This window comes from Oratosquilla oratoria, chromosome 44, assembly GCF_046742065.1.
Source record: "Oratosquilla oratoria isolate Oo_2021 chromosome 44, ASM4674206v1, whole genome shotgun sequence".
In the NCBI taxonomy this organism is placed as follows: Eukaryota; Metazoa; Arthropoda; class Malacostraca; order Stomatopoda; family Squillidae; genus Oratosquilla; species Oratosquilla oratoria.
The window spans coordinates 18,096,757-18,123,228 of record NC_134820.1 but is presented as its reverse complement, the minus strand read 5'-3'; the positions used below and the strand labels follow the sequence as shown (position 1 = coordinate 18,123,228).

The following is a 26,472-nucleotide window of genomic DNA, read 5'->3' as shown; positions in this document are numbered from 1 at the left end:
GCTACAGCTACAGAATGGCTTTCCAGGTAAAGGTGTTCCTTCCAGTTCCAGTGACCGGCGTAGTCTGGTCATGAGAATCGTTCAACGAATTGTTCTAGGCGCTAAGTTTACTTCGCCTCTTGGTGCTTCGATAGGCAGGTACAAGGTGGCCAGGCGAGGTGTTTACACCAAGAGCTTAGTGTGTGAGAATATGAATGTATGCATGCATGTACTGTATGTACTGTATATATGCACGCACTGTATATATGCACGCACTGTATATATGCACGCACTGTATATATGCACGCACTGTATATATGCACGTACTGTATATATGCACGTACTGTATATATGCATGTACTGTATATGTGCATGTACTGTATATGTGCATGTACTGTATATGTGCATGTACTGTATATGTGCATGTACTGTATATGTGCATGTACTGTATATGTGCATGTACTGTATAGACAGTATGTACTGTATAGACAGTATGTACTGTATATATGTACTGTACATATATATATATACATGTACTGTATACATGTACTGTATACATGTACTGTATACATGTATGTACTGTATACATGAATATATGTTTGCATGTGTGTGTACATGTGTACGTATGTACGTGTGTACGTGTGTATGCATGCGTGTATACATGCGTGTATACATGCGTGTATGCATGCGTGTATGCATGCGTGTATACATGCATGTATACACGACTGAATGCATGATTGAATGCATGTATGCATGAATGCATGCATGAATGTATGTACTCTAGTTCTTCAGTTACGATTTACGAAGTCAAGGACGGTCCCTCCCGCTCAAGTGCCGAGACAAGTGGCATATAACCATCGAGGGATCGAACACAGCGCATATGCAAGATCGAATTTGAAAGTTAGTGTTCAAAAAATCGAGTTCGAGAATTCGAGTTTGAGTTCGGGAATTTGAGATAAAAATTCGAGTTCGAGAGTGAGCAAGGGTCAAATAATGCATGGAAATATACGGTCCTCTACGGACTTGACATGCGCGACGTCAAGTTCAAGAAAGCCAGGAGGGTTTTCATCTTCCTCTGTACGTAAATGGTCATTGTGAAAACCACGATTCTTTAGTTTGCAAGATCACTACTTCGGGTCCTCCACTTCGAGAGCCTTGTGGCTTCGTTGACCTTCGATCGAACTCAAAATGACTAATTAGTTACAACCTGCCTGAACATGTAAAAATTGGGAACAGAAAATTAACTTTGGTTTTAATAGAGCACCAGCTTGGTAAGTGCTTTCAGACTCCCAATTTATGAAAAAAGGTTTTATGAAAAGAATGTAATGTTCATCTTTCTTTATGGGAACCCGCAGAGGGCCACTCACGGGCGACATGAGTGAGAAGAACTGAGGAGAGGGAGGCAGTGATGGGTGATCACATTTTAAATGCATCAAGAGTGGGAATATTGACTCCGTACGATGTGACATGATTCCTCTCTTGGATGCTACGTGGAAAGAATGACCACTTAAATATGTTGGTGCTTGTTTGGCATGTGTGGTATTTTAGGTTATGACTACTCGTGTATTTGTTGGGCGTTCCCTTCTTTATATCAGCTAAATTATTAGTGATTTCATACATCATTTTGTCTGTGTATTAGTCATTTTGTTTCAAGTGGTTCAGTTTTCATGTCTTGTTTTAATATTTCTCAGTTGTTTGTTTACACTCGCCTCAATGTTTACTACAATTATGGGATGATAAGTAGAAGAAAACACGAACTTTACAAGTGTCTCGACTTACGTCGGACGTAAGTCGAACCCTACGGTAGATCAAAATACTATTCGCTTAACATAGGTGCTTTCAAACAAGCGTGTTTCTTTCCCCTATTCTTCCCATACTTGTCTGTTCAAACCTATACGTCCATTACAACATTCTTGTGTTTTACATCAACCAGGTCACCACTTTCTTCCTCGGTGCGATTGCCTGCCTGAGTAGTAGCGCCCTTTCCGCCCCGTTACCAGACCTCCTAGCCCCAGATGCACCTCCACATACTCACGAACATGCCCCAGAACCAGCTTATGCCCCAGAACCAGCTTATGCCCCAGCAGCAGCTCAAGCCCCAGCAGCAGCTCAAGCCCCAGCAGCAGCTCAAGCCCCAGCAACAGCTCAAGCCCCAGAACCAGCTCAAGCCCCAGAATCTGGATACTCAGCCTCGGCGGAGGTATGTGACAATCATCACATGAAACGCAGTGCGTTAGTGTATGTGATCATGTGTTTATTTTATTCATTTGTAGTGTTGTGATGCTTGTCAGCCATGGTCCGAGTTGCTAGGTAACCACTACATTATCAACCCCCCCCCTCTCTCTCTCTGTGTGTGTGTGTGTGTGTGTGTGTGTGTGTGTGTGTGTGTGTGTGTGTGCGTGTGTGCGAGAGAGAGCTTTGCCTCTGTCTTGGATCACATATTGGATTCTTGATAAGATGATGAGAGCTCAGAGCTCATACAGTTCATGGCCCGAACTATGAGTAATTCTGTGACTTACACACCCCAATTCCTTTCTACCAAGAGTTGTAGTGCCGGCTGACAGTGCAGCGATTTTTTTTTTAACTCTGGTCGGGGCTCGAATTGGGATCGCTGAATTAGCGACCAAGAATGATACCACTGCACCGTCGAACCATATGTACAAGTGTGTATGCGTGCGATTCTCCACAGTCTTGGATCACGTGTTGGACTCGTGATTAAGTTATTAACCTTCCGAATGAGAGCTCAGAGGTCGTATGACCGATCTATGGGTAATACTGTGACTTTACACACGCACACACCCATATCCCCGCCCACAAGAGTTGGAGTAACAACCCGCAGCCCAACGATACTGAAATTATTTCAGCCCTGAGCGGGATTCGAACCCGGACCGCCGTAGTGGCAGGCGAGAATTCTAACCATTGCGCCAAGAGGTAGGTGCATGTGTGTGTGTGTGTGTGTGTGTGTGTGTGTGTGTGTGTGTGTGTGTGTGTGTGTGTGTGTGTGCGCGCGCGCTTGCGTGTTTAATTCTAATTCCTTCCCTCCCGTACTCTAGTCCCCGGCCCAGTACGAATTCAGTTACGAAGTCCGGGACGAACCTTCCGGGAACGACTTCGGCCACGAAGAAAACCGTGATGGCGACGACACCAGCGGTTCCTTCCACGTCCTCCTCCCGGACGGCCGACTCCAGAAGGTCTCCTACACCGTCAACGGAGACTCGGGCTTCATCGCCGAAGTCAGCTTCGAAGGCGAGGCCACGTACCCGGACCCTCAGACGTCTCCAGCACCGACGTACAACTAAAATGCGGGTTATGCTCGAGTATTTTTCATCTTTGAACAAGAGGAACGGCTGTATATAATCTAAGTCCTTTTTTGAATAAAGTTGGTTTTTTCGAATTTACTCGTTTCATAACATTTACAACATTATAAACGGACAGTTATAATACAAGCAAAAAAAGAAACACACGCAAAATTACATTCTCACACACAATGATATATCGCGTACTAAGTATTCCAGTTTTATGCAATGCAGGAGATGTAGAGACTTAAAACGCGAAAACGTCCGAGTATCAAATTTTTGGCGTTGTGAGCAAAGGGACCAATGTAATGAATAGATCCACAGTAAGAATAACGCTGTGATAAATAATAATAATAATAATAATAATAAATGAACACACCCATTCCGCTTTTGCAGCGAGTGTCCAATTCGCCAAAGTGAAAACAAGTTTAAAACGCCGTGTAGAAGAATCACAAGATGTACCTAATGTTCTTATATACGAATGTATAGCTGATGTACCACCGTCAATATTAGCATCTTGACCGACGCTAAGCAGCATGAAGGAAATAATTCGACGAAAAATGACGTCCAAAGCCGTCCAATTCTAAATTAAGCCATCTTTTTTCATCATAATGCCTTTAAATGGTGTATTCTTCAATTTACAGCAAGTATACCTAATTTCAGCGAGTTTGGTTGAAGACAAATAAAGTTATCTGCATCGATACCAAAGACCAGCTTACCGTCCAACTCGATAGTCGGCGGCCATCTTGTTTGGGTCTGGCTCCTGGTTGGTTGACCTAAAATGTGGAATCGAAACAAAGCACCACTTGGCACCTCGACATACAAAGAAAGTTGTGGATTGAATCGATCATGATATTGATGTAAAATGAAATCTACAAGTACATTAGTGTATTTTCGCAATTGGACTGAATTATTTCAGTTGTGAGTTTTAATAATATCATGTAGTTAATCCACATTTGATCTATTTGAATTTTCAAATGTTGCAGAGCAAGCGTCGGGTACAACCTCTTGGTATTTTTTGTTTCACTTCCCTAGGTCCTTGGTACAAAATAAAGCAAGTAAAATATATGAATAATGTATTTATTTAATATTTACAATTTACAGTAGAACAGTATTTTCCATACATAACAAAATACTAGCAATGAGTACATACAGAAGTATGCAGCAACTTCATGAAGAATGCACATTGAACGCTTGACTGTCTAAAAACTCAGTTTCATGAGATATATACAATAATAAATATATCATACAATGTATGCTAGTTAATTATTCATTACCACTTTTATCAACTGTGTAGTTAAAATTACTGAACAGTTGTATTCATGACGCGAGTGAGAATGCTTCATGGTAATCAATGGGGACAGCTAATTACTGAACTTTCTATTCATTACAGTGCGAATTACTTCGTGGTTTATAACCACGACAATATTTCCCCATTATTAAACAAGGCTGGTGTTAATGTTGTTAAAACCAGCTCAGTAACAGTTGGCAATCTCGTTAAAAGCCGAAATAAGAGCAGGGAAAATATTCGTCAAGCAGGTATCTATTGTGTGCCATGTCTAGGTTGTGAAAAGGTTTACATTGGTGAAGTTTCCGTGGTATTGATAGAATAGTAGAACATAAATTATATGAAAATATACAATATGAATAATGCCATTGTTAAACAGATTCGTTACCGGCCACAATGCTGACTGGAATAATTCCAAGATCATAAAATATGAAAACCATACAATGAAACGTAAATGTTTAGAATCTGCGTTTATATCCCTCATTGAAAATATAAATCAGAATAGTGGATTTTTTTTTTTCTACAATAAACAAACCATTGGCAATTTTAGTTACCAAGTAACAAGCAATTTGCGCAAATTGTGTGTAAACCATTTTAATGTTTGTTTCTCCCCGCAAGCTCGGGCTATAAAAGGAGTAAAATGTTTCTCAACTATGTTATTTCTGAAGAAGCCCTGCTGGGCGAAACGTCAAATATACTGGACTCCCATACTCTGCGTTTGGCCTCTTTCCTACAAGGAATCCATCCACTAGATTCCATTCAGCTCCAAACAACATACATACCTACCTACCACGCCTACCATTCAGAAGAAACAGACCACCGTCTACGAAGACGGTCTATCTTCGACTTCTCATATCTTCAATCAAGGTCCCAGAACCGAGGAATCAGGCTACTAAATTTCATTCAGCTCCAAGCAACATATGCAGTGCAGCCTTACCCGACGTCCCTGTGCGGCGAGGCTCTGCAGGCTGCCCAGGATGGCGGTGACGAGTCCCACGTTGTCGCTGGGGCACGGCTGCTGGAGGACCAACCACACCGTCCTGGAGTCTGTGTGTAGGACCACAGTAGCCTTCTGGCGGTTCTGGGCGTGCTCCAGGGCCAGGTGGATGGCCATGAGCTCTGACTGCAGGGTAAAGCAGTAATCCGGCGTCCTCTCGAGCAGTTCGGTCCCAGCGATGATGGCAGGGGCGCCCGTCCTGCCACTTTCGGGGTCTTTTTCTGGAGGATCTGGCTTTATTTATTTATTTATTTATTTATTTATTTATTTATTTATTTATTTATTTATTTATTTATTTATTTTTTTTTTTTTGTGATATCTAGGTCTTAAGAAACCTTCACAGCTTAGTTTATTTAGATCTGACCAGTAGTTTTTTTTTTTTTTTTTTTAATAAAAAACGTAAAAAATACCATATTTTTGGGCTTCTTTCAAATCCTATCTCCTCTTACAATTTTTATTCGATGTATTTCATTTTATACCAAAAGAATCTTCTACATATATAGAAAAACAAAATAGATTTTTTTTTAATATCTTTGTTTAACGCCGAGGAAAAAAAAAATATTAAAAAATTATAGAAAAAAAAACCCGCAAATTTTTACTTTGACACGTTATTAAAAAAAAATTCCATTTAACATATGCAAAAAAAAATTGTCATTTGTCTAGCTATCAATAGAAACCTCATATGAAAAGATTGGTTGAAAATTGAGGGAGGAGATAGACTGCGTTTCAAAAACTTACATTTTTCAGAAACGAATGTTAATTTTTTTTTTCTTAGTTTGACTAAATCTTATGCCTTCTTTTCTTTTTTTAGGAATTTCCCCTGTGGGGCTACAAGGAGAAGGATGCCTAGTCCCAATCCCCGTCCCTTTCTTCTCGCCTCTTACGATCCAAGTGGGAATACTTGGTGGCAGTATTCTTTTCCCCCACCACAGGGAATTCCCCCATCACAGAAAAGGAATACTCAGAGAAATGGTACAGGACAGCAACAAGGGGTTGGAGGACAGCATAACGGAGGGACAGTCGTAGTATAAAAGTGTCATCATTTCTCTATGAACAGAGATTTCCTCTATCATAGACAAAATGATGTGTGGCTCTGGTCCGTAGGGGCGCCCCATATAGACCCTAAAGTATCAACTGCATGCTACTTTGCCACAATAACAAGCAGCCAATACCCCAGACGGGCAGTGAGAAGAGTATAGAAGAAAGGGAGACCTTTTGGATAGATTTAAATGAGTGCATAGAGGGTTTAGGAAGAAATGTCAATGTAATAGTACTGGGAGACCTTAATGCTAGGGTGGGAAATGGTCCAATCGATGGAGTGGTTGGGAAATGTGGAGTTCCAGGAAAGAATCGTAGTGGAGAGTTGATGGTGGAAATGTCTCTAGACAGAGAGTTAATGATAGCAGATACAGTGTTTCGGAAGAAAGTCAAGCATAAGTACACATGGGAGAGGGTGGTAGATAGAGCGCTAATGGATTATGTAGTGGTAAATAGGATTATGATAGGAAGAGTTAAGGATGTACATGTGCTAAGGGGAGAGGGTGGGGGAATATCAGATAATTTTTTGGTGGAAGGTAAGTTGAAAGTGGAGGATAGATGGAGGAAGAGGAAAGGGACAAAAGGTAGGGAGGTTCTTAGAGTGAACTCTTTGAATGAGAAGGAAAAGGAGAAGGAGTACGGAAAGAAGCTGAAGGAGGAGTGGGAGGGAGTAAAGGGTAGAGTAGAGCTGGGTGTGGAGGAGGAATGGGGATGGTTCAAGGAGGGAGTCACAAAGTGTGCAAGGATGGTGTGTGGAACAAGAAGGACAGGGGGATATATAAGAAAGGGTAGTTAATGGTGGGATGAGGAAACAAAAAAGGTTGTAGAAGAGAAGAAGCGAGCTTTCACAGATTGGTTACAAAATAGGACGAGGGAGTCATATGAGAGGTACAAAGAAAAGAGAAGTAAAGCAAAAGGTAAAGGTTGCAAAGAGGAGAGCAGATGTGAAATGGGGTAAGAGTTTGACAGAAAATTTTGAAAGTAATAAAAAGATGTTTTGGAAAGAAATTAAGAGAGGAAGAGGAGGCGAATCAAGTAGAGAAGAAAAGGTAAAAGGTGCAGATGGAGAGATGATAATGGAAGAGAAGGCAGTAAGGGGAAGATGGGCAGAATATTTTAGGGAGTTGCTTAATGTGAAGGAGGATAGGGAAGGAAAGATTGCTGCAGTGGGAAGTGCGAAGAAAATGAGTGATGAATGAGGAGAATGGAGGAGAAATAAGGAAGGATGAGGTGAAGGCAGTTAAGATGATGAAAGCAGGTAAGGCACCTGGTCTGGATGGATGCCATGCAGAATGTCTGAAAAAGGGAGGTACAGTGATGGTGGACTGGTTGGTGAGGTTATTTAATGTTTGTTGGAGAGAGGGTAGAGTGCCGGAGGACTGGAGGAGTGCTTGTATAGTTCCTCTTTACAAGGGAAAAGGGGACAAGTGTGAATGTAGTAGTTTCAGAGGGATTAGCTTGTTGAGTGTAGTTGGGAAGGCTTATAGGATCTTGTTTGAGAGGATTAGGAGAGGAACAGAAGGAGTAATTGGTGAGGAACAGTGTGGACAGGTAGAGGTTGTGTAGATCAGATCTTTATGGTAAGACAGATATGTGAGAAAGCTATAGGAAAGGGGAAGGATGTTTTTTGGGCTTTTATGGATCTGGAAAGGCTTATGATGGGGTAGACAGAAAGGCACTGTGGGAGGTTATGAAGATATACGGGATAGGAGGAAAGCTTTTGGGAGCTGTCAAGAGTTTTTATGAGAATAGTAGAGCTTGTGTCAGGATTGGAAATGGAGAGAGTGAGTGGTTCGAGGTAAAGGTGGGACTTCGTCAAGGATGCGTTATGTCACCCTGGCTGTTCAACTTGTACATGGATGGGGTGGTGCGAGAGGTAAATGCAAGGGTAGTGGGCAAGGGATTGGAGATGGTTAAAGAAAATGGAGAAAAGTGGGAGGTGAGCCAGTTGTTGTTTGCGGACGACACTGCGCTTGTGGCAGGATCGGAGGAGGGATTGAGGAAGTTGGTGGCAGAGTTTGGGAGAGTATGTGATAGAAGAAAGCTAAAGATAAATGTGGGTAAAAGTAAGGTGATGAGATGTACAAGGGGTGAAAGTGGCAGTAGACTGGAAGTGAGCATTAAGGGAGAGCGACTGGAGAAAGTGGATAGTTTTAGATACTTGGGTGCAAATGTGGCAGGGAAAGGCGGAGTGAAAGTGGAGGTAGAATGTAGATTGAGAGAAGCGAGTAAATGCCTTGGTGGATTAAAGAGTGTAATGAGGAATAGACATTTGGGAATGGATGCGAAGAGGAGACTGTATGAAGGAGTGATTGTGCCAACAGCACTGTATGGGGCAGAAACATGGAACATAAGAGAAGAAGAGAGGAGTTTGAATGTGTTTGAGATGAAGTGTTCGAGAAGTATGATGGGGGTTACTAGGCTAGATAGAGTGAGAAATGAGGAGGTGAGGAGGAGAACAGGGGTGGAAAGGGAGCTGGGAGATAGGGTTGATGAAAGAATATTAGGATGGTTTGGACACATGGAAAGAATGAGTGAAGAAAGACTAGTAAAAGAGGTGTGTAAGGCAGATGTGGAGGGAGTGAACATGAGGGGACGTCCTAGGATGAGGTGGATGGATGGGGTGAAGGGGGCTTTGGGGAAGAGGGGAATGTCTGTTGAGGAAGGACGGGAGAGGACAGAAGACAGGGGTGAATGGATGGGGTGAAGGGGGCTTTGGAGAAGAGGGGAATGTCTGTTGAGGAAGGACGGGTGAATGGAGAATGGTTGTATATGGATGATGTTGTGATAGCATGAGGTGGAATGGGGGGTGAGGTATGTGTGAGCAAAATTTGACGCAGCCCGAAGGGATTTCTCCCCGTCCTCTCATTTTATGCAATGGGGGGACGGAGAGGGGGGGTCGCCGATTTAATGAAGCGGCCTTGCTGTGGATGTGCTGTGTCTTGCGACACTGCTTCTGACCCAGGGCAGTGGACAAGGTGCAGGGATGACCCGTCATTCAGGAGGTGCTAAGATAAGAGGGAGGGTGGAGGGGTGTGGAGTGTATTCAGGGATGGAATTGGTGGGAATGATTTTATGTCTTTCTTTTTGGCTACCCCCCTTGTAAGGGGGAAAAAGCCTTGGTATATGTATGTATGTACTAAATTTTACATTCATGAACCTCCTAAGAACCATTGAAAACAGGTTCCATTGTATTTTCATGATGATTTTGCATTTTTCAAGTAACGCAGGCACTTTGTCCCCTCCTACAGTGTAGGATATTATTCACCCAAAGCGAGGGTCTCATAAGGCTCCACCTTACTCTTTGTCGCAAAGTTTGAGTTATTGGTCTAGAATGAACCAGCAAGGTAGTCTGATTGCTGGGATTCAGCTCTTTCTTTTCTTAGGTTTCCTTTCTGGTGTTGGAACAGGCTCTTGCTGCATTAGGGACATCACTGTGAGGTTTGAGACTAAACCCAAGGTGTTGCAACAAGAAGGCATTCTTGTAGCCAAAGTTGTGGTCAAGTACAGTGACCTGAGAGATGAATAGAACTCTTCTGATTCCAGCAAACTTGCTTTTGTTGCACTTGGAATGCAGACTCATTTGGGTTCTGAGTTCGTCCTCTCAAGCATCGGCTTAGCAGATCCGTCTTCGTCAGGTCACCGTAGACGTCACGGATCAGCTTTAGCTTCTCCTTGGGAATCATTGACAGGAACGGTCTTTTTTCTTCATGTGACGGTGGTGCTACGCCTTTAGCTTCTGCTCTTCTATAGCGGCACCACGAATCTTCTCCGGCGGGGCACCGGTGGTGTATGGGACGGGTATCTGTGCTGATGTTGTGAAAGAACCCAGACATTATAGCACCTCTCATGCTTTCAATGGTCTTGTTCTTGTTATCCCTGATTGCCTTTCCAAAATATCTTGTTAGTTTGTCTATTATTGCATCCGTCAGCATATTTGCTCCACCAAGAGTACTCATTTTTTTGGTCTTTCCTGTCCTGGTTTTGGTGATGACAAACTGTTCTTTTTTGAGCTTCCGAAGTCGTGATCCAAGTCTCTTATTCACGTGATTGACACATTCTTCCTTGACAACGGGAACAGTGTAGGGACCGTGGCCATCATTCAAGGCACATATGGCATTGAAGGCACTAGTCTCCATCTCTTATAAAGGTACTGTACCATAGATTCATTTGCAATGAACGACTCCATATTCGTTTGGCTGCTTCTTTCTCCATGGCGGCAGATGTACCTCCAAAGTTTGTGGCAGGAGTCCTTATGTCTTGTCTTCCACGTGATGAAGTCATTGCGGCGCAATTTCTTCTCCATTTGGTTGCACACTCTGCAGCAATTACATATAACTTAAAAATCAACAAAAATTCTTGTGTTAATTTCAATCACAAATCCCACTCCAATATGAGACGTGTGCCCACGGGTCCCCGTAACTTACCGTGAGATGTTCCAGATCAGTCAGGGTGCACATCTAGTGTAGTGAGTGAATATGCCCCTGACTCGCTTCCTCCATCATTTTCTCATAGTGTTCTGTCTGTTTCTTATAAAGGTACTTTGTGTACCTGAAATACTTGCCCTTGCTAAATGTAGCAACACCCAAGCCTCCAGCTATTCTATTCAGTCCTGCATTTGCCATGCTGTTTGTGAGTGATTCATACACCATAGTTATGTTTTTTTCTGTGATTGCTTGCCCTCCTTCAACAACAGGTTCATGTGATGTCACGGTGGCTCCTTCACTGCATTCTTCACAGATGACCTGCAGTTTCGAGTCAAAACAGCTTGGCGAGGCAGTGACCTTCATATTACCTACGCACTCACGGCAGATTTGATGCGATATAAGTTCCTGTAGCTTGTTCAGTGGAATGAATGCTGACTCTTGATACAAAATATCAGTTTATTGATAGGCATAGCATGCATTTATAAAGGCATGACAGTGATGAATAAACTTTAGTTTGAAAAAAATACTCATTTTAGTGCCCGACCTAGTACTTTCTTGATAGACATACATTATTTTATTGATAGGCATAAAATAGATTTATAAAGACATTGTGACAAAATTGGCCATTAATTTACAAGTTCAACTATTTTTTGCTGTACGAAAGCAGTGATGTAATCTCTTGAGCCCGAGTTACTCAAGTGAAACAGCAGTGTGAATTGATATAGCTCATTTGTTGAAAAAAGACTAATTTGCTTGATTGTTACTATGACGATTTCATATTGTGCCCAAATGTCGTACCTGCCACTTTGTGTCCAAAAGCCCTGTGCCCAAGTGTCGTGGATACTCGACCATATTAATCAAAACCCACAAGCCTGATAACACAGCGAGACCTATTACTTGTTCCATAGGATCTGCCAGTTATAAATTATCTAAGTGGCTTGCGTCTATTTTAAGTCCTCTTGTAGGCTCCATCTCCAGTAGCCACATAAGAACAATGTAGATTTAGTTGATAAGCTTAATAACCTAAATTTGAATTACCAATCTAAATTGATAAGTTATGATGTTGCTTCATTATTTACTCGTGTACCTGTTTTTGATCTGTTGGTGTACCTTGAAGAAAAATTGAAGAAACACGAGTTGCCACTACCTACCACCACTATCATTGATTTAATTAGATTATGCATTGTTGACTCATTTTGTATTTGACGGTAATTATTTCCAGCAAAAGTTTGGCATGGCTATGGGTAACCCACTTTCTCCAGTTCTTAGCTATCTTTACATGGAATTTTTTTAAACTAAGTTATTACCTAAGATTCTCCCCCGTTATGTCACTTGGTTCAGATACATTGATGATATCTTATGTCTTTGGCCTGCAAATGATGATCCTACTTTGTTCTTAACTAAACTCAATGCCTTGATAGAAGAAAATAATCATTTACCTTTCCTTGATGTAATGATTTACAGAAAGGAAAGGTCCTTCAAATTTGACGTCTATAGGAAACCCACCAATGTCCTTTCATACGTACATTTTTACTCGTCTCATCATTGCAGGACAAAGATGTCAGTGTTGTCATCAATGTTTCTGAGAGCCCATAGAATTTGCAGTCCGGAGTTTTTGGATGATGAACTCTTAAGAATATTTGACATAGCTTCAAAATTAAAATATCCTAAGCACCTCGTGGAGATTTCTTATAAATCGGCAAAGAAATCTTTCTACGAGGAAAAAGCTAGTAAAACCTTTAATGTAAAAAACCTACTTGTGCTGCCTTTCAACGAGAATTTCGTCAAACTACCTCATATTCTTAAGACTTTCAACATTCAAGTGGCATTTAAGAACTCCAATACAGTTAGAAGTCTTTTAATTAAAAACTCTCCTTATAAGGAAGAAGGATACATCTATTCAATCCCATGTAAAAATTGCGAAAAATGCTATATTGGTCAGACTGGAAAAGAATTAAAAGTAGAGTTAAAATATCAGTATAGCGTCAAGAGTGGGCAAATTTTAGATGCATTATTTATTCACCTAAGGGATTTTAATCATTGCATAAATTGGGAGGGTGCTAAAGAAAATGTTAAAAATAAGTCATATATGACTAGAAATATAATAGAATCCAGTCTGATCAAAGATACATTAGTCAATAACTTAAATTTAAGTCATGGTATGTACAAACTGGACAATTTTATTGTGAAAAAGGTAGTGGTCCAAACGTCCGCTGCCGCGAACGGGTCAGGTCGACAGTAGAGCCTCACAACCTTTCCCGGTTCCCTTCCTGACCTTATACTCTGTATATATTCGTGTGTTCTTTTTCATTTCTATCAGGCAAACATCACGCATCACATCACATCCAACCCATCAGTGTAAATAAAATACACACGTGACACACACACTTCAACCGCACGAAACGCTCTCATCAAGCAAGACGAGAGCATCCCCCTGTGTCATCATCCTCGCTCGAGTGTATTGATCAATCCTCTGTTATCCGATGTGGAAATAGTGAATAACAGTGTACTGTGATACGCTCTCACCTGCCAAGATGAGAGCGACCCCCCGGGGTCATACCACCCCGAGCGCGGTAGAGTCAAGAAGCATCTTTTCCATCTCCAGCGACGAATATAGTGACCACCCGGAAGTAAACCCCGACCTCAAGAAATCCAAGCACCCCCGAACCAAACCCTCCCTGGGAAATGGCGCCCCGCCCAGCGACCCCAGTGCCCCAGCCCCAGGGCCGGCAGCTGACCCCGGCCCCACCGAAGGTAATCACCTACCCGTCAATGACCAGTTGTACGGGCACCCTACCCCTTCCCCTGAACCTGCAACTCTCTCACGGACAACCCAGGGGATCAAAGCAGAAGGGGACAAGCTGCAGCGAACACGGTGGGACCCGTTGATGGCATTCGCCAGACACCGTCAGGTGAATGGCTCATAAGCTGTCTCACCGAAACCCAACAAAATCGCCTCTTGCGTACCACGGCTTTGCAGACCGACCGTGGCGACCCCATCTCCTCACTAGGATACCCAAAACAATTGTCGTAGGAGTTGTCAAAGGTGTCCCCCTTGAAGAGGACGCCGAGAAACTCCTCAAGGCTGATCTGGAAGCCCAGGACCTGGCGGTTGATGATATCCTAAGACTCACCTCGATGGACGGCATGCCCACTTGTTCAGTGAGGGTGGCCTTCCTCATGGATATCCTCCCTTCCACTGTGAAGCTGGGCTACACCCTCCACCAAGTGGTCCCCTATGTTGCCCCAGTGAGGAGGTGTACCAGATGTCAGCTGCTGGGGCACTCCAAAAAGGAATGCCGCCGCAAGGCCCCCCGGTGCGCCAAGTGTGGCAAAGGACACGCCACACAGGACTGCAGAGATTCGCAACTCTTCTGTGTCAACTGTTACGGCAACCACTCTGCGGCCTACTCCAAGTGCCCATGAGTGGTAATAAGGAGGATAGCGTATGAGCTAAAAACAGCGCTTCTCGGAGGCTCTGGCCGTTGCCAGGGAACGCTGGGACTCCCACCTGAAAGAAGAGCGGGCGAAGGACCGTGACTTCACTACAACGTCCGGACCCAACCGGGCAATGAACAGGCGCTCGCCCTCCAAACCCCCCACCCCCCTGAAGACACCACCCCAAGTAGGACGGACCATCCCCCCACCGGCTACGCGGGCGAACCCGTCCCCCCTGCCCCGACGGTAAGAGCCCCCCCCCCCCCAGCCACCACCGAGGAAAGAAACTCAGACCCAGGAAGAGGAAACCCAAGGCTTCCAAGGCTAAAAACCAGGAGGCAGAATCACCCGCAACGCCTCCCCACCCCAGGGAAGAGGATGAGGGCATCCCCTTAGATGACGGGGACAGCACCACCATGCATACAGAAGACACCTTCCCCACTCTCACCCAACGACACACCCGCAGTCAGCACCATTAATTACCTCGTAGCCATCGTTGAGTCCCAATAACGGGACCTGGCACGGTCCAACCCACAAGCAGCCAAGCTACTAAATGGGATCTTCGTGATCCTAAACTCCATCTTAGAGATCACCAACAAAGGAGGTAATTAAAATCATGCAGTGGAACTGTAGGGCAATTAACACCGCCCGGGACCTCCTAGTGCAGCACCTGAGTAGAAGGACGCAGGTCGATATGAGTGTCCCCCAAAGCTCAGTCGTGTCTCCCCTTCTATTCATACTCCTCTTAGCGGACGTGGGCAAAGGAGTACGGGGTGATACGGTCGTCACCGCATACGCAGACATAGCCCTCTGGAGGAAGTCAAGGCACCGGCGGCCAAAAAAGAACTCGGCTCAGCACAAGGCGGAACTCCGAAGGTTTCAAGAGCAAGTAGACATCGTGGTGGCCCAACTCAACAGCCTAGGGTTCACACTCTCGGCAAAGAAGACTGTCTACATGCCAGTGCACCTGGCAGGTTACAACAGCGACACATACGATGAGCTGCGTGCTGTAGGGGCTCAAGCGCCAGTTCCCGCGATCTCAGGTTTTTGCATGTTCTAGGTGCTCCATCTCTTCTAGATCATGGGGCAATAGACTGGGATAGGATTCTCTACCTTATTCCCACTATATCGAGGGGTTAGAGTTGCATACTGAAGGGAGAGTGAGGTAGACGTGCATGAGGGGCCGGACGAACCCCCCTTATTCAAGTTACGTGGGCACAACATCTTCCCTGGAATGGTGAGTGTGAATTTCATGTATTTATTGCGATTTGTCTGTCTGGTAAAAAAAACAAAAACAAAAACGTAATTTAAAAAAATCATTAGAAATAATTACAATGGATAATGAAATTCATACTATATTACATATTTTATACATGTATTTACCTTCCATTTTGAATATTTATTTACATGCCACACATATTGGGAATATTAGGAATCGTACATAGGTGTGCATATTTCAATAATAATATGCAACAAAAAAATAATGAAAAACACTTAGCAAAATATATCTGTTCGAAAGCTTTCAAATGATATATTACAGTTTGATTTTGATTTTTACACGTAAATAATGTCCGTAATATGTACCCATACTTTAACGCTTAATTACTCGGAATTCCTAATTTGGCGCTTGAGCCCCTACAGCACGCGGCTCCTCATATCCGAGCTGGAACCGGATAAATATATGCGGTACGCCAGTTGAACCAGCGAAATCAGTCCGCTACTTAGGAGTAACGTTCCAGAGAAACGGCCAATGGACTCTCCACATCCAGCAAGCCACCTTCAATCCTCAGAGCTTTAAACCTAGTTCGAGCGATCCAAAAGGAACCCTGGGGGCAACACCGGGAAACTCTTATTCCCATCGTCTAGAGCCTCGTTCCCACAAGGGTCCTCTTCGCGGCCCCAGTACTACACGACCTACCCAGACAGAAGCTGCTCTGCATGGTAAGGGTAGAATGCCAAGCCCTACGTGTGGCACTCGGCCTTCCGAAGTCAGTACCACACGAACAAGTATACAACGAAGCTGGCATACTACCTCTCTGGGCCCGGATCAGGAGGGATGCCTGCCGGTACCTCTTCAGTTCAGCAAAGGTACCCAATTCCACGGACGAGGAACTCTATGAAGGGTGGATTTGGCACCGCACGGCGATCCCACCCAGGGCCTGCCAGGTTCTGTTAAAGACCTGTGTCTCCGAGCTGGACTTCAACTCAGCGATCGCCGCCTCATCGCCCAGTGCCAAGTAGACCCCTTTCCCCCCTGGGACCTCCTCCCGCCAGAGGTAAAGACGGACATACGAGGACTAGGAAAAAAGGCAACCCGCCACCTGCTGATCACTCACACCAGGGAACTCCCAAGAGGGAATTTGCAAACGATTTCCGGATATACACCGATGGATCGGTTATGGAAGACGGCCGTACGGGTGCATGCGTCTACCTGGAACCCACGGGAAAATAACGCCCACCACCATCCTTACAGCCGAGCTACTCGCCATACGAGAAGCCCTCCGGGAAATCATCGCCCTCCCCCACCCACGAAGTGCTTCCGAGTGGCTACTGCGCCTCCAGACCAGAGGTGAGTGAAGAAATCCTTCGACTCTCGACAGAAACAGCGAAACTCGGCACTAGCCTCCTGTTCCAATGGCTACCCTGCCTCTAAGAAACCCCTCTCAATGGAATCCATGCTACACCCACATACACCATGCCCTAATCATTAACCCAGGCAAGCTACAAGACACATTTTAATTAAACGAGTGCCTTAATCGGCGATCTCACTCATCTTGCCTGAGTGAGATCGTGTGAATCGTGAATCGATTATCACCATGTACGAACAGTCTTAGTGTGTCAACAAGTATTCGAAAATTAATTTCGCGCTTTAACTCTCCATCACTCTTATAAAGAAGAATGAAAACAACAATTGACGTCTGCGGTGACTGCCAGAAGAAGTGCGGCCTGGGCACTATTTACTGTGAAGGATGCCACATTTGGTACCACCGCAAATGCCAAGATATTCCGCAAGCTACATTCCAAGAACTTGGCGAGATGTCCCTTAGGTACTGGTGCAACTCTTTCGTAACGAACTGGTGCTTCGAGGATAAACTGTCCGGTCGTTTTAACTACGGACTTTCGTTACAGCGGCTGAAAGAGGCTTTTTTTGCATAACCATAGTAGTTTGTTGTAGGAAGCCAAAAGAAGGGAACAAATATTTTTGCGTAATACACCGAGAACATCAACACCTATGAACATATACAGGTTTGAAGCGATCCTTGCCAAGTGTGGTGGTGTGAAGAATCGAACGCCAGTTCATGTAACCGAGGATGGGAATTGCCTATTCAACTGTTTCGGTAGCACTGTGCGCGAATGAGCAGCTAGCCGCGAGTTTACGAGTGGGGACAACAATCGAAATGGTTTTGCATGAAGAATTCATTGAACAAGGCCATCAGACTAGCACCTGGATATCACACTCGTCAAATTGCCAGAATCATATGGAACGGTAAATCAAAAACTGAAAGAGGCACTTTATGAAATTCCTCAAATCCAAATCCAAACAGTGCAGCAAGGAACTGTGTGACTTCTACTGACGGGTTATACACTATTCCAAGAATGCCCAAAGTGGCCAGACAAAACGACCAAGGAACGCTAAAACAAGGACTATACGTGTCGTGACATCAGGAGTCCGATCGGGCTTGAGATCGACAGTGGAGGCAGTTCAAGGACTGCAAGGTGTTTGTGGCCAAACAGGTATTTCAGGTAACCTTGGTCTAGTTATCAGACTGTTAAATTATAACTTTAAAATAAATTCTCAGTAAGCGCAGCAAGGAACAATGTGTGACTTCTACTGACGGGTTATTGTACGGTGAAGGGAATTATCAACTAGCACCTGGATATCACTCATCAAATTGCCAGAATCATATGGAACGGTAAATCAAAAACTGAAAGAGGTACTTTTTATTAAATTCCTCAAATCCAAACCCAAACAGCGCAGCAAGGAACAATGCACGACTTCTACTGACGGGTACACTATTCCAAGAATGCCCAAATTGGCCAGAAAACAGGCCCAGACAAAACGACCAAGGAACGCAAAAACAAGGACTATACGTGTCGTGACATCAGGAGTCCGATCGGGCTTGAGATCGACAGTGGAGGCAGTTCAAGGACTGCAAGGTGTTTGTGGCCAAACAGGTATTTCAGGTGAGTAACCTTGATCCAGTTGTCCGACTGTTAAATTATAACAAGCTTTTTTTTAACATGATTATCTCCTTGATCTACTACTACTTCTGCTGCTACTTCTACCCACAGTTCCTGAGATCCACTATCGTCGAATGGAACCACATGTCGTGACATCCAAGGTCCATATAGTATAGGTCAACGCACGCGCAGGCCCAGATATATTTGTTATATTATTACTAATATTATCATGACCTCTGAGTTATATTTTTAATTACATACATAACAATTTAAGGTGGGAGATCGACAAAAACACAAAATTCATTATTTAATATATACCTTCTTGTGAGTATACACTCAATACAAACTAATTACACCTTATTTACACTCAGTAGTTTAGTGCTAGCACTTAATGTTTACAATGTGTTTACACTTGTGGGATTCCCTTAGATGTTGCTAATTTTGATGGTTTTCTGTTGCCAATCTTTTGTGCCACTATTTTTCTGTTTAATATTCTCATCCTGAAAAAAAAAAAATCTGCATTTAACGAAGTAGCCTATGACATCCTCAGGTAAAGGTACAAATTTGACCATGTATTTTGTCAAGTTTTTCATGGCATTTTTTTTCAGCTTTTAGCTCGGAATCTCCATGGTAACAAACAACCTTTCCATGGTTTTCAAATGGTCAAAAAATTCCTTGTTAGGTGTTTTTAGTTTTCCTTCCAATCTACTTAAGGCAGAAATACATGTATTATCATTGTCCTTCACACTTGATCCTAGGAATTCATATTGGGGAAATTTGTTTACCATCAACCCACCAACATACCTTAGACCCTCACTTTCCATGGCTTCTTCAAAAGCTATGTCTTTTACATCAAATGAAAGGGGTTCATAGCAGTCTGGCTCATCATCCACAGCAAAAACCATTGCTGATAAGCAGAGTTCTTCATCCAAATTGTTGGGGTCAATTTTGGAAGTAGTAGCACATTGATTAACGTTAATTTTAGCAAGTGCTGCATCCGACATGTTTGTACCTGTACACTCTTTCACTGTGTTATACCTCATACCCATCAGAGCAATTTCTTTTCCAAGAAGAATTTTTGGACAATTTATATATTCACACAATGGTACAAGTTGATATATGGCTCATGTGTTTCTAGTGATAAATGTTGTGATATGAACCATGGTGTACTTCATTTCCTTCGCAAGTGCGTAGTTTTATAGATATTAATTGTTAAAGTAATGCACTTTGGCCTACCTCTCCTACCGAACGATCTGGGGGGGAAATGTGGGAAACCGGGGTTTTTGGGTGGGGGGGAATGTACACACGGACTATTGACCGTTGCACTATAGGTGTAACACACAAATTAAAGCGTCATATCCAATCACACGATCCCAATTTCCAAATAGTATGTAGGGATACCGGGTCACAACTATTAATCCTTCATATTTGTTATTGTTATTGAATCACGCTTACAACGAATAGCTATATTAGCCATTTTTTGCACAAGTTACCTATTCCTTACGCTAATCAGGTCTACCGACGTTCAATTGTGTTCTTGGTGTGGAAGATTATTACATCAATTTCAATCCGCTACCAATATCACTCTGATATGGTAAAACAATATTAACCAACATAACCGCGAGCGTAATCTTTTTTTCGCTACATTCGAGCGTTCTTCTCAGAGCATCGTTGCCGACTGCCTTGTTTCGCGCTACATTGGAGTCATGTTCGGTGAGTATCGTTGCCTCATCCGCTACATTCACAAATGTAGTGCTTCGGTTTGGGTTACTTAGGTTCCCATGTATGAGACTATGTCCTACGGTAGGTTAGGTTAGGTAGGTTAGGTTATGTTTGGTTAAGTAACGTATTAACAAGATTTACGTGACCTATTCACAAGATATTAACGTACATCAACGCGAGCGTATCGTTGCCACACATTTCGTTTTCGCTACATTGGAACTGTAGTCGTTCTTTTTTGGTTACTTCTCTTTGGTTACGTAGGTTAGGTTAGGTTAGGTTAAGTAACGTATTAACAAGATGTCCGTGACCTATTAACAAGATATAAACGTACATCAATTCGAGCGTATTGTTGCCCCACCTTTTTCTTTCGCTACATTGCAACCGTGTTCCCAGAGTATCGTTCCCTCATCTGTTATATTCCCAACCTTTGTGGTTAGGCTTTGTTTTGTTACGTTAGGTTAGGTTAGGTTACGTAAGTTAGGTTAGGTTAGCTTACGTTAGGTAAGTTAGGTAACGTTATGTATTAATAAAATATACACATACATCAGCGCGAGCGTACGTTATACGCTTCTGTAAACTCATTTGTTTTACGCTCACTTCAATCAGCCTGATTGGCTGCTAAGTTTCCGCCGCAATTACGTTACTCATGTCTTCCTACTTACAATTGTGTCCTTGGGGTGGTCGAGCTTAGGTTATTTTACTGTTAGGTTACGTTATGTATTCACAAAAGATCAACATACATCAACGCGAGCGTATGTTTGGCCCATACGCGAGACGCACTTCAATTGTTTTGACCTAGCGTGACCCACGCATGCTACATTGACCTGACAGTTTAACAATGGCCACCCAGTGTACTGGATGTTCCACCACCTATTTTAACACGATCCAAGTGTATTTACGCGACGACGCGGCCGCAACAAAGTTTCTAAAAACCCACGGGGTTTTACCCAACGACGTACAGTGTCCAAACTGCAAGCTTCCCTGTACTTATAGGGCAAGTAAGCATTCTTGGTACTGTGGGAGGTGGAAAAAAATTGCAAAGACCAAAAGGTCTAAGCAGTGTCCTTTCACAAAGTCAGACTACACTGGAACATTTTTGGAGGGAACCCACTTAAAACCCTCGCAGATAATCGCGTTTGTCAACCATTGGCTTCACAAACAGTGGAACCATCGTACGGTTATAAAAAATTTGAATTTCTCTCCAACCACCAGTGTGGACTGGCGGAGCTTCTGTGCCGAGGTCACTGAGCGTTGGTTGGAAAATCAGGGTCCTATTGGGGGGGAGGGCATTGAGGTCGAGATCGATGAAACTCTCTTCATCAAGAGAAAATATAATAGGGGTCGCTTCACAAAACAATTGTGGGTTTTTGGGGGCATCGAAAGACTCACCAAGAAGTGCTTCCTCGTGCCTCTACTGAACAAAGACAGGAGTGCTCGTACGCTCGTCCCGCTCATCAAAAAGTTTATTAAACCAGGCTCTGTTGTCTATAGTGACTCCTGGCGGGCGTACAAACAACTGTGCGACCAAGGTTACAGCCACTTCGCGATCAATCATAAAGAACACTTTGTTGATCCGAACAATCCCAAAGTTCACACTCAAAACATTGAGAGGCTTTGGCTTGATTTGAAGCAGTGGTCTAAACGCCCAGGAATCAGGCAGAAATTCTACAAGCAGTACCTGGCGCGCTATATCTTCCTCCACACCTACGAGGAAGAAAAAGTGTTACATCATTTTTTCGTAGAGGCCGCACGCTTATACTGGTGTTCCTGCAACCTCATCACCTGAACAATCAACCTCTTCACCACAAGCCTCTACTTCATCAGCATAAGGTAATCATAATGCTATTATTGTACATTAAACTCCGATGACAAGATGTCTTGTCATTTGGTCAAATAAAACAAAAAATCATAAAACACCAAAATGTTTGATCAAACACCAGAAAAATATGACGTCAGGCCTGAGCGAAGCGAGGGCTGACGTCATATTTTTCTGGTGTTTGATCAAACATTTTGGTGTTTTATGATTTTTTGTTTTATTTGACCAAATGACAAGACATCTTGTCATCGGAGTTTAATGGGTTAACGCTGGTGTAATACATTCTCATTATATAGCCCCTCTATTTTCTTTCCGCTGTTATTAAATGCAGGTATATGTCTCATGTGTTCCTAGTCATAAATGTTGTGATATTAACGCTGGTGTAATACATTCTCATTATATAGCCTTTCTATTTTTTTCCGGTGCTATTAAATGGCGGAACAGTTAGGTACGATTTTTTTTATGAGGCTCACTATTTATTTCCTATCGTAGCATTCAAATTCATTACGAAGACAGGTCAGCCAAGGCATACAAATACACATTATAGCAAGGTATTTAGCGATTTGTCGCTGCAGATTGTCAACCACAAAATGGCGGCCATCTATAGACACAATCAACTTCGCTAAATCTAGCGATTCCTCGCTGCCGCTTGTGAACCACAACATGGCTGCCATGTATAATCCCAAATACACGGAACACTCCCGCCAACCTGGGTGATTTCTCCCTATTTCTATGATATTCCTGGCTCTACATTGCATACATCTGAGCTTTTGCAAACGCCCATTACCCCATTTATTGCTTCTCCCCACCCAAAAACCCCGTTTTCCCACACGTCCCCCTCAGATCGTTCTGGTAAGCGAGGTAACCCAAGTTACATATCTTTCATATTCAATATCTCGAGAACTACGCATTTGCGAAGGAATTCAAGTACACCACTGTTCATATCACAACATTTATCACTAGGAACACATGGGCCATATATCAACTTGTACCATTGTGTGCACATATAAATTGACCGAATTTTTTTTAAATCTATTTGATCTGTACAGGAGATGGGTTGTCATTAGCTCCTAAGACAAAACAAAAAAATGTTCTAAGCAATCTTGATTTAGTCTGTACGTTAGCAAAAAGGTTACATTAAATCTTTCATTCAACATTTTGTATAACTTTGAGAGGGACATTGAGGAAATGATTAACCCTTTTTGAAATTGATACAAGTGATTTTTTTCCACCCAGTCTCATTTCTTTAGCAGTTTTAATCATATCTTCCAAAATGTGATTTTCTTCTTCCAAATTCTATCCATAGGCATTTCTAGGATTTTTTGAATCTATACGTACCCTTGCATTAAAGAGATCAAACCAACGATATGCTAGCATAATGAATTTACTAGTCATTTCCCAATCATTACTCTTTAAAAGGCCTTGCAAGAAAATAGACCTCTGACCAGTCTCCCAGTCTCAGGCTTAGATCCTCTGCTTGATCACTTGATTGAAGCCAATAGAAGGCTTAAGCAAGTGGCACAAGAAAGAAATATTCTGCGTAGGGAACAGAAACAATGGTAAAAAGAAAAAACATTACAAAGTACATTCAAAATTGCATATGGCATAGCTGTGGCTCACATTAAGAAGGGACTAATTCTTTACAGAAACACAAATAGATGCAATGTTAAATGGAAAACAACCAGCAACTTACACTGATAATGATGTTAGTGAATCGCTGGTACCGCATGACTACAGTTCAAAAGCATACAAATATCTAAGGGAAAAGAAGCATCTTCTGCCTTCTGTAAGTACGCTCAACCGCCGCGTGTCAAAGCTCGACTTACAACCTGGTGTGTTATTACCAGTAATTCAGCTTTTGAAAAAAAAAAAAATGTCAGATGTTGAGCGCCTTTGTGTACAGTCTTTTGATGAGACAAGTGTTGCATCAGACTGGACATACAAAAAAGGCACTGATGTAATATATGAACATAAAAAGAGACTGCAGTGTGCTATGTTAAGGGGACTGACAAGCCCTTGGAAACAGCTAGTGTACTACGACTTTGACACTAATATGACTAAGGACATACTGTATGACATTATTGTTAAGGTGGAAGAAGCTGGATTTTTAGTTGTTGCTATGGTATCGTATATGGGATCAACAAATCTTAAACTCTTACAAACACTGTGAAACCATTGATAACCATAGCTTCACAAATCCAACTTCTAGTGACAAGGAAATTTGTTTTTGCCGATGCTACACATCTCATAAAACTAATTAGAAACAATCTTTTAGATTCTGGATTCAAATTGGATGGTAAAGATGGATGCAAAAATGTGACCAATTCTTGCATTCGTGAGATAATCAAAATGAGTATAAAAGACTTAAAACAACATTCCGACTCAGCGACAAACACATTGATGCACAAGGTAATCGAAGAATGAATGTTCACTTAGCTGCACAACTCTTGTCTGAAACTACAGGTAAAACAATTAAGTATTTTAGTGAGCAAGGCCTTTTAAAGAGTAATGATTGGGAAATGACTAGTAAATTCATTATGCTAGCAGATCGTTGGTTTGATCTCTTTAATGCAAGGGTACGTATAGATTCAAAAAAATCCTCTAGAAATGCCTATGGGTGGAATTTGGAACAAAATCACATTTTGGAAGATATGATTAAAACTGCTAAAGAAATGAGACTGGGTGGAAAAAATCACTTGTATCAATTTCAAAAAGGGTTAATCATTTCTTCAATGTCCCTCTCAAAATTATACAAATGTTGAATGAAAGATTTAATGTAACCTTTTTGCTAACGTACAGACTAAATCAAGATTGCTTAGAACATTTTTTTTGGCTGTCTTAGACAAATGGCAGGAGCTAATGACAACCCATCTCCTGTACACATCAAACATAGAATTTAAAAAGTTCTTCTTGGAAAAGATATTGCTATGATGGGTATGAGGCATAACACAGTGAAAGAGTGTACAAATACAAACATGTCTGATGCAGCACTTGCTAAAATTAACGTTAATCAATGTGCTACTACTTCCAAAATTGACCCCAACAATTTGGATGAAGAAGTCTGCTTATCAGCATTGGTTTTTGCTGTGGATGATGAGCCAGACTGCTATGAACCCCCTTCATTCGATGTAAAAGACATACCTTTTGAAGAAGCCATGGAAAGTTAGGGTCTAAGGTATGTTGGTGGGTTGATGGTAAACAAATTTCCCCAATATGAATTCCTAGGATCAAGTGTGAAGGACAATGATAATACATGTATTTCTGCCTTAAGTAGATTGGAAGGAAAACTAAAAACACTTAACAAGGAATTTTTTGGCCATTTAAAAATAATGGAAAGGTTGTTTAATAGTAACCATGGAGACTCCAAGCTAAAAGCTAAAAAAAAAAAAAAAAAAAAAAAAAAAATGCCATGAAAAACTTGACAAAATACATGGTCAAATTTGTACCTTTAGCCTGAGGATGTCATAGGTTACTTCGTTAAATACAGATTTTTTCAGGATGAGAATATCAAACAGAAAAATAGTGGCACAAAAGATTGGCAACAGAAAACTATCAAAATTAGCAACAAAGGGAATCCCACATAAGTGTAAACACATTGTAAACATTAAGTGCTACCACTAAATTACTGAAAGTGTAAATAAGGTGTAATTAGTTTGTATTGAGTGTATACTCACAAGGTGTATATTAAAAAAGAATCAATGAATATTGTGTTTTTGTCGATCTCCCACCTTAAATTCAGTTATGTAATGTAAAATATAACTCAGAGGTAATGATTAGTAATAATATAACAAATATATCATAGCAATAGTTATTATATGGATCATATGAAGATCTGTCTCCCTAGGGCACCCATGTAAAGAAATTCCACCCCCAGAGTAAACTGGCAAGATTACACATCTGTCCCCAGGTCAAATCCGAAGGCGAGGTTATATTCACATGCAAAGTCATGTCATGTCCCTGGGATCATGTGAAGACCTACCTTCCCAGATGTGCTCATCTGAAGATCTGTCTCACCATGTCCGTCTGGGGAGACAGATCTCCAATTAAAGTTAATAATAGTAGTAATTATAAGAGAGAGCGGGAGCAGAGAAAGAGAGCGAGAGCAAGGCCTTGAGCGGGAGCAGAGGGAGATAGAGCGGGAGCCACGGGGAGGGGGAGGGGGAGGGGGAGGAGGAGGAGGAGGAGGAGGAGAGAGACCCTGACAGATCACGTGGGATGTACCCAGTGACGTCACTAACCCCCCCCCCCCACTTCCCCCGCTGGGTACTTGGACCTGCGCGTGCGTTGAC

The 26,472-nt window shown here is 42.5% G+C and overlaps 2 protein-coding genes across 2 annotated transcripts in view; one reads left to right on the top strand and one right to left on the bottom strand.

Annotated features, from left to right (window-relative positions):
* Window positions 1–26,472, bottom strand: part of LOC143022399 (sodium/hydrogen exchanger 9B2-like) — a 607,113-nt gene that overhangs the window by 391,649 nt on the left and 188,992 nt on the right. The gene's annotated exons all lie outside the window — the stretch shown is intronic.
* Window positions 21,206–22,153, top strand: LOC143022324 (uncharacterized). Its single transcript, XM_076180472.1, has one exon. The coding sequence runs from the start codon at window positions 21,206–21,208 to the stop codon at window positions 22,151–22,153; it is 948 nt and encodes a 315-aa protein (XP_076036587.1).